The following is a 12,366-nucleotide window of genomic DNA, read 5'->3' on the forward strand; positions in this document are numbered from 1 at the left end:
TATCCTAAGGAAATAACCAAATGTTTATGTGCTGGAGTGACCACTGATGTATTATTTGTAAAAGTGAAAGACTGGGAACAATGACAAGATGAGCAGGATTAAAACGGCCTGTCCACAACCGTGTCCTCAAGGAATACTCAGCACCACAGGACGAGCTCCTGCTGACACAGCAAGGGAAAAACCAGAGACGACAGAGACAAGGCGTGCATTCTAGTCTAGTCAGACACGGCAAGGGAAAAACCAGAGACAACAGAGACAAGGCGTGCATTCTAGTCTAGAGTCAGACAACTACCAGCTCCTTAGCCCTTTGATACTTTTTACCTTCTAAGAAATATTTTAGTTTGTATGCCTTACTTTTATAAATCAGAAGGGAAAAAACATTTTAAACCCATTAAAATCATTTGTTTAACCTGAAGTCCTGAGTCACAATCTGGAACAAAGAGCAGACTACTGCAGACTTCCCTGGTGGTGCAGTGGTTAGTTAAGACGCTGGCTGCTCTCCCAATGCAGGGGGCCCAGGTTCCATCGCTGGTCAGGAACTAGATCCCACATGCTGCAACTAAGGAGCCCGCCTGCCGCAACTAAGACCCGGTGCAACCAAATAAATTAAATTTTTTAAAAGAAGAGCAGACTCCTGGGCCCCACAAAGACCCACACTATCCCCCTTGGTGGGCCTGGGTCCTGCCCTCTGAGTCCTCCTCCACGTGGGCTGACTCCTCAAGGGCAGGGCTGGCATTAGTCTAATGGTATACAGTACGAGGCAGCTCCCAAGCACAGCACTGTTTAGAAAATACAGCCATCAAGGGGGACTGGTTCCAGAACCCTGTGAATATCAAAACCCATGGATGCTCAAGTCCCTTATATGAAATGGTACAGTGTTTGCACACTAAGCACATCCTCCCGTATACTACATATCAGCACTAGATTGCTTACCATACCTAATACAATGTAAATGTTATGTAAATAGTTGCTGGCGTGAGGCAAATTCAAGTTTTGCTTTCTGGAACTTTCTGGAAAAGTTTTCCCCCAATATTTTTGATCCACAGTTGGTTGAATCTGCAAATCTACAACCCAGGGAACCCGTGGATACAGAGGGTCAAGTGTAGTAGAAAAGCCTTGAATCACAAAGGACCCTGTCCTGGTATAATCATACCCACAGCAACCTCAGTTTGGACGAAGGTCCTTCACTACAGACTGCCAACTACAGAAACCGTTCTAGAACTACTGCTAGTTAGAGAACAAGGAAAAAGCAGAGTAAGAATTTAGTAACGCTGAATACATTAACATCTGTACTTCTTTTCTACGTTAATTACACAACCTAACGTTATTTCCTAACTTTCTAATCTTCCTAATGGAGTAAAAATACAAGGACCTCTAAGCCAACTGAACCCAGATATCCTCCCCAGCCAGCCTCCAGACAGTAAGAGTAACTACACACCATTCTTCTCCCCACAACAGGCACGTCACGTACAGCATGGAACGTGGAACTAATTCTATCGCACAAAACCTTGTTCCCCTCCCCCATTTCCTCTCAGTGAATGCCACCCACCCCATTCACCCAGTTTCTGAAGCCAGAAACTAGAAAGCACCACTTACACTCAGCTCTCCTACCTGCACCCAGCATCACCACACCCCACCTTCCCCACTAGGTCACCCCCCGGAAGAACCCTCTCTATGGGCAGAGCAGACCCCAAGCATGCCCCCTCTGTGCCCCCTTGTCCCTAGCCCCGCGTGGGCCAGCCAGTGTGTGTGCGGGGTGACTCTCTGAGACGCAGCCGTGCACTGACCGGAGGAGGGAAGCCCGGAGCAGCTGAGGCCCCGAGACGAGCAGTCCAAGGGCCTGGAGGGTGGGCATCCTTACGGTGTTCACTGTGCAGCACAACAAAGACACAGACCTCATCCAAATAAGCCACGTTTCGCTGTTGCAGGCTCACATAGGTGAGCCGGGCAGGACTGGGTCTCTTAGCGAACCAGGAGCCACCGTGAAGAGAAAGCACTGCCCCCATCTGCCTGTACCTCCGCCCCCTGCTGACGCCCCAGTCCGCCTGCTCACGGGACCTGTGAAGGCCTCTCACCCTGCAGGCTGGCACCGTACATTCGCCCATAACTTGACACACCGCACTACCCTGGCCCTCACAGGCCTGTAGCCTCTACCAGGCTCTGACTCCAGCAGTCACCTTCAGGACCCCAGAGCCTGGCTCTCAGCAGGCAAGGTCTACTGAATGAAAAACATACTTATTCCTAGTCTAAGGAACCAGGAGAGGTTTCTTCTTTGTCTCTTAAAGTTGCGTCGTCTCCCTCGCAGCATACTTACGTCTCGATGTAGCTCGAAGGAGTGTGGGAGACACTGTCAAGTCGTTCCTGTAAAGCTGCCAAAACTTGAGGATTCTGCATCACCTGGTCTGCGAGCTTTTCTATCGAGTTAAAAAGAAACAACATCTGTTTCAAAAACATTTACTTGTAAAGGCATTCGATCCTCCGTGTTAATCACCGAGGGGATGGTTATAAACACACCGGGGGTACCTGGAGAGTTCTGCTCCTCACCTTAGCGGCACAAGCCCCAGTCCCCTCCGAGGACACTATCACTTGCTAAGTTCAGGCAGTCTACCTCCCTTCCGGAAGCCGAGGACGGGGACAAGGTGCCCGTGGCTCAGGAAATCAGCGCGCACTTGTGCCCCAGCTCAGGAAAGCGCGACTCCCATCAGCTCCCTGGGGGCACCAGACCTTCCAGGCGCTCTCTGCCTCCACCTTCACCCACCCTGCCCTCCTGCCCAAACCCGCCTCCTCCCAGGAGCCCCCGCCCCTCTGCCCTGCGACCTCGACAGCTCACACACACTGTACCGACTCCTGAAGAACAAACACGACGCTGAGAGGGAGGTCAGCTGTGCCACAGACTGGTTCACACCTGGCTCGCGGCACAGGCTCTGTGTTGAAAAGATTCCCTCTCAGCGACACTGTATGGAAACCCAAACTTAGGGCCCTCACCCGACTCAAAAGGCAGCGCAGACCTAGAGTTCTCCCCCACCTTTTGTAAGACAGTGATGCGGGCAAGCTGAATACAACATGTATGCACTCAATTTTACCTTTTAACTACAATCCCAATCATTAACATGAAGCACCGTGTATGTGTATAAAACATATTGTAACTGTGTATATACAAAACTGTATGTAAATACTAAACATATACACAAACACACATCGCTAGTTCTGGCCACTGAAAGGTCTAGAAATAATGGCAGATGGGATTTATATTTTGGTTTTTAAATCTCTGTCCCAACTAAAAGATACAGGCCTCCTTGCATAAATGTAGATTCCAGGTCTGGGGAAAGGAAAGTTCAAGGGAAAATGGACCATCGCCTATGCCACAAAGCTACAGAGAACTCAAAATGGACGGGGACGCAGCAAAAGGACACAGAAGCCAGCTTACAGGGACCCCACTGGCAAATGGGACAATCTGCACACAAAAAAGAATAACGATGGACAGTGAGGGAAGATGGTGGAGGAGAAGTACGTGCGCTCACTCCCTCCTGCGAGGACACCAGAATCACAACTAACTGCTGAACAATGATCGACAGGAAGACACTGGAACTCACCAAAAAGACACCCCACATCCAAAGACAAAGGAGAAGCCACTATGAGATGGTAGGAGGGGTGCAATCACAGTAAAATCAAATCCCGTAACTGCTGGGTGGGTGACTCACAAACTGGAGAACACTTATACCACAGAAGTCCACCCACTGGAGGGAAGGTTCTGAGCCCCACGTCAGGCTTCCCAACCTGGGGATCCGGCAAGGGAAGGAGGAGTTCCTAGAGAATCAGACTTTGAAGGCTAGCGGGATTTGATTACAGGACTCTGACAGGACTGGGGGAAACAGAGACTCCACTCTTGGAGGGCACACACAAAGTAGTGTGCGCATCGGGACCCAGGGGAAGGAGCAGTGACCCCAGGGGAGACTGAACCAGACCTACCTGCTAGTGTTGGAGGGTCTCCTGCAGAGGTGGGGGATGGCTGTGGCTCACCAGGGGGACAAGGACACTGGCAGTACAAGTTCTGGGAAGTACTCCTTGGGGTGAGCCCTCCCAGAGTCCACCATTAGCCCCACCAAAGAGCCTGGGTAGGCTCCAGTGTTGGGTCGCCTGAGGCCAAACAACCAACAGGAGGGAACCCAGCCCGACCCATCAGCAAACAAGCGGATTGTTTTACTGAGCTCTGCCTACCAGAGCAACACCCAGCTCTACCCACCACCAGTCCCTCCCATCAGGAAACTGGCACAAGCCTCTTAGATAGCCTCATCCACCAGAGGGCAGACAGCAGAAGCAAGAAGAACTACAATCCTGCAGCCTGTGGAACAAAAACCACATTCACAGAAAGACAGACAAGATGAAAAGGCAGAGGGCTATGTACCAGATGAAGGAACAAGATAAAACCCCAGAAAAACAACTAAATGAAGTGGAGATAGGCAACCTTCCAGAAAAAGAATTCAGAATAATGATAGTGAAGATGATCCAGGACCTCAGAAAAAGAATGGAGGCAAAGATCGAGGAGATGCAAGAAATGTTTAACAAAGATCTAGAACGATTAAAGAACAGAGATGAACAACACCATAACTGAAATGAAAAATACACTAGAAGGAATCAACAGCAGAATAACTGAGGCAGAAGAACAGATAAGTGACCTGGAAGACAGAATGGTGGAATTCACTGCTGCGGAACAGAATAAAGAAAAAAGAATGAAAAGAAATGAAGACAGCCTAAGGGACCTCTGGGGCAACATTAAACGCAACAGCATTCGCATTATAGGGGTCCCAGAAGGAGAAGAGAGACAGAAAGCACCCGAGAAAGTATTTGAAGAGATTATAGTCGAAAACTTCCCGAACATGGGAAAGGAAACAGCCACCGAAGTCCAGGAAGCACAGAGGGTCCCATACAGGATAAACCCAAGGAGAAATATGCCGAGACACACGGTAATCAAATTGGTAAAAATTAAAGACAAAAAAAATTGAATGAAAGCAGCAAGGGAAAAACGACAAACATACAAGGAAACTCCCATAAGGTTAATAGCTGATTTCTCAGCAGAAACTCTACAAGCCAGAAGGGAGTGGCATGATATATTTAAAGTGATGAAAGGGAAGAACCTACAACCAAGATTACTCTACCCCACAAGGATCTCACTCAGATTTGATAGAGAAATCAAAGGTTTTACAGACAAGCAAAAGCTAAGAGAATTCAGTACCACCAAACCAGCTCTACAACAATTGCTAAAGGAACTTCTCTAAGTGGGAAACACAAGAGAAGAAGAGGACCTACAAAAACAAACCCAAGACAATTAAGAAAATGGTAATAAGAACATACATATCGATAATTAACTTAAACGTGAATGGATTAAGTGCTCCAACCAAAAGACCCAGGCTCGCTGAATAGATACAAAAACAAGACCCATATATATGCTGTCTACAAGAGACCCACTTCAGACCCAGGGACACATACAGACTGAAAGCGAGGGAATGGAAAAAGATATTCCATGCAAACAGAAATCAAAAGAAAGCTGGAGTAGCAATACTCATATCAGATAAAACAGACTTTAAAATAAAGAATGTTACAAGAGACAAGGAAGGACACTACATAATGATCAAGGGATTAATCCAAGAAGAAGATATAACAATTATAAATATATATGCACCCAACATAGGAGCACCTCAATACATAAGGCAACTGCTAACAGCTATAAAAGAGGAAGTCGACAGTAACACAATAGTGGGGGAATTTAACACCTCACTTACACCAATGGACAGATCATCCAAACAGAAAATTAGTAAGTAAACACAAGCTTTAAACAACACAATAGACCAGATAGATTTATTTTTTTTTTGCGGTACACAGGCCTCTCACTGTTGTGGCCTCTTCCGTTGCGGAGCACAGGCTCCGGACGCGCAGGCTCAGCGGCCATGGCTCACAGGCCCAGCTGCTCTGCGGCATGTGGGATCTTCCCGGACCGGGGCACAAACCCGTGTCCCCTGCATCGGCAGGCGGACTCTCAACCACTGCGCCACCAGGGAAGCCCGACCAGATAGATTTAATTGATATTTATAGGACATTCCATCCAAAACCAGCAGATTACACTTTCTTCTCAAGTGCTCATGGAATATTCTCCAGGACAGATCACATCTTAGGTCACAAATCAAACCTCAGTAAATTTAAGAAAATAGAAATCATATCAAGCATCTTTTCTGACCACAACACTATGAGATTAGAAATCAATTCCAGGGGAAAAAACGTAAAAAACACAAACACATGGAGGCTAAACAATACGTTACTAAATAACCAAGAGATCATTGAAGAAATCAAAGAGGAAATTAAAAAATACCAAGAGACAAATGGCAATGAAAACATGACAATCCAAAACCTATGGGATGCAGCAAAAGCAGTTCTAAGAGGGAAGTTTATAGCTATACAAGCCTACCTCAAGAAACAAGAAACATCTCAAATAAACAATCTAACCTCACACCTAAAGGAACCAGAGAAAGAAGAACAAACAAAACCCAAAGTTAGCAGAAGGAAAGAAATCATAAAGATCAGAGCAGAAATAAATGAAATAGAAATAAAGAAAACAATAGCAAAGATCAATAAAACTAAAAGCTGGTTCTTTGAGAAGATAAAAAAAATTGGTAAACCATTAGCCAGACTCATCAAGAAAAAGAGGGAGAGTACTCAAATCAATAAAATTAGAAATGAAAAAGGAGAAGTTACAACAGACACCACAGAAATACAAAGCATCCTAAGAGACTACTACAAGCAACCCTATGCCAATAAAATGGACAACCTGGAAGAAATGGACAAATCCTTAGAGAGGTATAACCTTCCAAGACTGAACCAGGAAGAAATAGAAAATATGAACAGACCAATCACAAGTAATGAAATTGAAACTGTGATTAAAAATCTTCCAACAAACAAAAGTTCAGGACCAGATGGCTTCACGGGTGAATTCTATCAAACATTTAGAGAAGAGCTAACACCCATCCTTCTCAAACTCTTCCAAAAAACTGCAGAGGAAGGAACACGCCCAAACTCAATCTATGAGGCCATCACCGTCACCCTGATACCAAAAACAGACAAAGATACTACAAAAAAAGAAAATTACAGACCAATATCACTGATGAATATAGATGGAAAAATCCTCAACAATATACTAGCAAACAGAATCCAACAACACATTAAAAGGATCATACACCATGATCAAGTGGGATTTATGCCAGGGAAGCGAGGATTCTTCAATATATGCAAATCAATCAATGTGATACACCACATTAACAAACTGAAGAATAAAAACCATTATGATCATCTCAATAGATGCAGAAAAAGCTTTTGACAAAATTCAACACCATTTATGATAAAAACTCTCCAGAAAGTGGGCATAGAGGGAACTTACCTCAACATAATAAAGGCCATATATGACAAATCCACAGCAAACATCATTCTCAATGGTGAAAAACTGAAAGCATTTCCTCTAAGATCAGGAACAAGACAAGGATGTCCACTCTCACCACTATTATTCAACATAGTTTTGGAAGTCCTAGCCACGGCAATCAGAGAAGAAAAAGAAATAAAAGGAATACAAATTGGAAAAGAAGAAGTCAAACTGTCACTGTTTGCAGGTGACATGATACTACACATAGAGAATCCTAAAGATGCCACCAGAAAACTATTAGAGCTAATCAATGAATTTGGTAAAGTTGCAGGATACAAAATTAACGCACAGAAATCTCTTGCATTCCTATACACTAGTGATGAAAAATCTGAAAGAGAAATTAAGGAAACACTCCCATTTACCACTGCAACAAAAAGAAGAAAATACCTAGGAATAAACCTACCCAGGGGGACAAAAGACCTGTATGCACAAAACTATAAGACTCTGATGAAAGAAATTAAAGGTGATACCAACAGATGGAGAGATATACCATGTTCTTGGATTGGAAGAATCAATACTGTGAAAATATACTTCCCAAAGCAATCTACAGATTCAGTGTAATCCCTATCAAATTACCAATGGCATTTTTTACAGAACTAAAACAAAAAATCTTAAAATTTGTATGGAGACACAAAAGACCCCAAAGAGCCAAAGCAGTTTTCAGGGGAAAAAAAGGAGCTGGAGGAATCAAACTCCTTGATTTTAGACTATACTACAAAGCTACAGTAATCAAGACAATATGGTACTGGCACAAAAACAGAAACATAGATCAACGGAACAAGATAGAAAGCCCAGAGGTAAACCCATGCACCTATGGTCAACTAATCTATGACAAAGGAGGCAAGAATATACAATGGAGAAAAGACAGTCTCCTCAATAAGTGGTGCTGGGAAAACTGGACAGCTACATGTAAAAGAATGAAATTAGAATACCCCCTAACACCATACACACAAATAAACTCAAAATGGGTTAGAGACCTAAATGTAAGACCAGACACTATAAAACTCTTAGAAACATAGGAAGAACACTCTGACATAAATCACAGCAAGATCTTTTTCGATCCACTATTAACAAATGGGACCTAATGAAACTTAAAAGCTTTTGCTCAGCAAAGGAAACCATACACAAGACGAAAAGACAACCCTCAGAATGGGAGAAAATATTCGCAAACGAATCAATGGACAAAGGATTAATCTCCAAAATATATAAACAGGTCATGCAGCTCAATATTAAAAAAACAAAGAACCCAATCCAAAAATGGGCAGAAGACCTAAATAGACATTTCTCCAAAGAAGACATACAGATGGCCAAGAAGCACATGAAAAGCTGCTCAACATCACTAATTATTAGAGAAATGCAAATCAAAACTACAATGAGGTATCACCTCACACCAGTTAGAATGGGCATCATCAGAAAATCTACAAACAAATGCTGGACAGGGTGTAGAGAAAAGGGAACCCTCTTCCACTGTTGGTGGGGATGTATATCGATACAGCCACTATGGAGAACAGTATGGAGGTTCCTTAAAAAACTAAAAATAGAATTACCATATGACCCAGCAATCCCAGTACTGGGCATATACCCAGAGAAAACCATAATTCAAAAAGACACATGCACCCCAGTGTTTGCTGCAGCACTATTTACAGTAGCCAGGACATGGAAGCAACCTAAGTGTCCATCGACAGATGAATGGATAAAGAAGATGTGGTACATATATACAATGGAGCATTACTCAGCCATAAAAAGGAACGAAATTGGGTCATTTGTAGAGATGTGGATGGATCTAGAGACTGTCATACAGAGTGAAGTCAGAAAGAGAAAAACAAATACTGTATATTAACAAATATATGTGGAACGTGGAAAAATGGTACAGATTAACTGGTTTGCAGGGCAGAAATTGAGACACAGATGTAGAGAACAAACGTATGGACACCAAGGGGGGAAGCGGCGGGGAGTGGGGCTGGTGGTGTGATGAATTGGGCGATTGGGATTGACATGTATACACTGATGTTTATAAAATGGATGACTAATAAGAACCTGCTGTATAAAATAATTAATTTATTAAAAAAAGAATAATGATGGCAAATGATTAAACACTGAATAAAAAGCTAATCCATGAGTCTGTAGTAACATTAAAATGGGGTAGCGGGGGAGTCGGGAAGTATTTCTTTAATAGATGTTAATATGTTAGACTGATAGGATTAGAAAAACACCCTTTGGTGACCACCAACGTCATCACGCATTCAGCAAGGATCATCAGTGGTGCCCGAATCCCTACGTAAGAGTCTTACGGAGAACAGGATTCCCGCAGGGTGCCCAACAGCTTCTTTACTCCAAGGACCCTAAGGGCAGAGACCGGCAGACACTGCCTTCACCACGTCAGCACTCTCGGGAGCCCCGTCACAGGCCTAACTGCATTCCACTCCATCAGGTCGCCTATGTGCTCGTCTTGCCAAGACATCTACCCTGAATCTAGTGAGGAGAAAACCACGAGACCCATCCAGAGCATTCTACAAGACAGCTGGAGCACACAGCCTGCTGATGTGTCCCTGCGAGGAAGGGTAAAAAAGGTGGGGAGATAACTCTAGAATAAAGGGGACAGAACTAAACGTGATACATGAGCCTCGGCCAGCTCTGGATTTGAGTGTGGGGTATGGAGGTAAAAGAAATGCTGAGAAAACCAGGAGAATATGAACATGACTGTACATTAGCTAATAGTATTGGACCGACATTAAATTTCTTGGTTGTGGTAATGGCACTGTGGTTATGAGACTTTATCCTAGTTTTTAGGAAATTTATACTAAATTGTTTTAGGAAGAAAAAGCCAGAATATCCACAACTTGCTTTCAAACAGTTCAGAGGGAAAAACAAGCATAGATAAATACTTGAAAATGGAGGAAAGGGCCTTCCCTGGAGGCGCAACGGTTGAGAATCCGCCTGCCAATGCAGGGGACACGGGTTCGAGCCCTGGTCCAGGAAGATCCTATATGCCATGTAACAACTAAGCCCGCGCACCACAGCTACTGAGCATGCGCTCTAGAGCCCGTGCTCCGCAACGAGAAGCCACCGCAATGAGAAGCCTGCGCACTGCAACGAAGAGCAGCCCCTGCTTGCTGCAACTAGAGAAAGCCCGTGCACAGCAACGAAGACCCGACGCAGCCAAAAATAAATAAATAAATGTATTAAAAAAAAAAAAAAGAAAATGGAGGAAAAGTAATATATCTATGAATTTATGATCATATCAAAATAATATGATATCTGGGACGTGCTTCAGAATAATCACGGGAAGAGAAGTAAAGGCACAGGTGAAAAAAGCCTGAGCGCCTGGTAATCAGCGCTAACAGCGAGAGACGGCAGGTAGAGGTGCACTGTGCTATTCACTTGATTTCCGAGGTTTGAGTAGGAGCCTCCCTGCTCTGCACGCAAACTCTCCAACGGTTCACTTTCCCATGTGCAGTGAACTGACCTGTATTACTTGCATTTTTAGCAGCTTCCAAGGAATCTGAAGGAACCCCATCTGAAAAACTAAAACAATATATTTAAAAAGTATTACTCTAAAAAAAGTTTCACAGATAAATACCACAATGGTGTTTTTCTTATTTAACACATTAAGAGGTGTCTCCACAGTAACTTCAGATTTGAGCAGAAGACAACTACAGACACACACGTGTTACCTATGAAATACTTTCCTCACCGTTATTTAAAAAAACCACCTTGCCAAGCTGTTAGGACAGTGCCCACAGTGGCTCTGTGGGACAGCCACACAAAGTCTCTAAAAACATAAAGGTTTTTAGTATCAATATATGACACACTTTTCACATCTAAAGCAAGTTCTTTATGGGCTCAAAAACACAGAGGGAAAAAAAGAGCCATCACCTGGAGCACCTAATGATGTTTACAGAAATAAGGCTTGCCTCTTGCTCACCAACTAAAATTTAAACTCCAATAAACAAAGTCCATTTTGGCTTACCTGTTATCTGCCATCTGAATGTTTTTATCTCCTACAAATTAAAAAAGAATTAACATTACTAAAAATTCACAGACAAAAAAATTTTCAAATGTACTCTTTTCACAGTGATTTTCAGTGGGGGATGAGGACCTCGTAAGGAGGGGCAAGAGGGACTGCTCTGGGGTGATGGAAATGTCAAGACCTTGAATGGGGTACTGGTTACTTGCATACACACACTTGTGAAAACTCATCAAATTAAAAACTTATACGTCTTTCAGTGCAAGCACATTTACTCATAAAAAATTTCTCTTGTTGGCACTAAAATGACCAGACTTCAGAATAAAGACAATTCATCAATTTTAACTTGCCTTATGTCTATAATAAGTTTCAGAAACAGGAACATTTATTTATGCTAGACCAATTACTTTAGAGCAATTCAAAGAACTTACTGGTGCTCACATTGCCTTTCAAACCCTAACTCAGAATGATTTTAAAATTTTGTTTATTCTGTATGTTCTACTACTTCTACACTGAAGATGCAGTACTTGTGTAAAAACATCATGTAATACACTCAATTATGATCCCACTTTTACAAGAGACATATAAAAAAAGATTATCTCCAGATTAGGAGACTTTCTACCTATAAATATTAAAGGTGGGTTCTAAGACATTTATGACTTAAACAGAACTTGATATTAGTACAATTTCAAAGCCCTATCTAAATGCAGAGCTAAAAACAGTCAGGCTTGGTGATCACATTTCCTTAGTCCTAGATGTCGTAAATCCACTTCAGATGCCCCTCTGAGGGGTGGTTTCAAGCTGACAACTGGTCGATGACTCATTCTTAGGTATCTGAGCAAAGCCCAAACCCCTTAATCAGTGCTTCAGGGTCAAAGAGAACAATAACGCTTCAGTTAGGAAATACAGCTCCAAATGGAATGTATGAACTACG

The 12,366-nt window shown here is 43.2% G+C and overlaps 1 protein-coding gene across 12 annotated transcripts in view; it reads right to left on the reverse strand.

Annotated features, from left to right (window-relative positions):
* Positions 1-12,366, reverse strand: part of NAP1L4 (nucleosome assembly protein 1 like 4) — a 73,735-nt gene that overhangs the window by 42,258 nt on the left and 19,111 nt on the right. For all 12 annotated transcript variants that reach the window (XM_049714036.1, XM_049714043.1, XM_004278060.4 and 9 more), the window contains 3 exons: positions 11,436-11,466; positions 10,932-10,990; positions 2,315-2,414 (listed from right to left, as the gene is read on the reverse strand). In XM_049714036.1, the coding sequence (XP_049569993.1) occupies positions 2,315-2,414; positions 10,932-10,990; positions 11,436-11,449 (173 nt within the window). In that variant the 5' untranslated portion in view covers positions 11,450-11,466. Of the gene's footprint in view, positions 1-2,314; positions 2,415-10,931; positions 10,991-11,435; positions 11,467-12,366 lie in introns of those variants that run through there.

Source organism: Orcinus orca, chromosome 8, assembly GCF_937001465.1.
Source record: "Orcinus orca chromosome 8, mOrcOrc1.1, whole genome shotgun sequence".
NCBI classification, from domain to species: Eukaryota; Metazoa; Chordata; class Mammalia; order Artiodactyla; family Delphinidae; genus Orcinus; species Orcinus orca.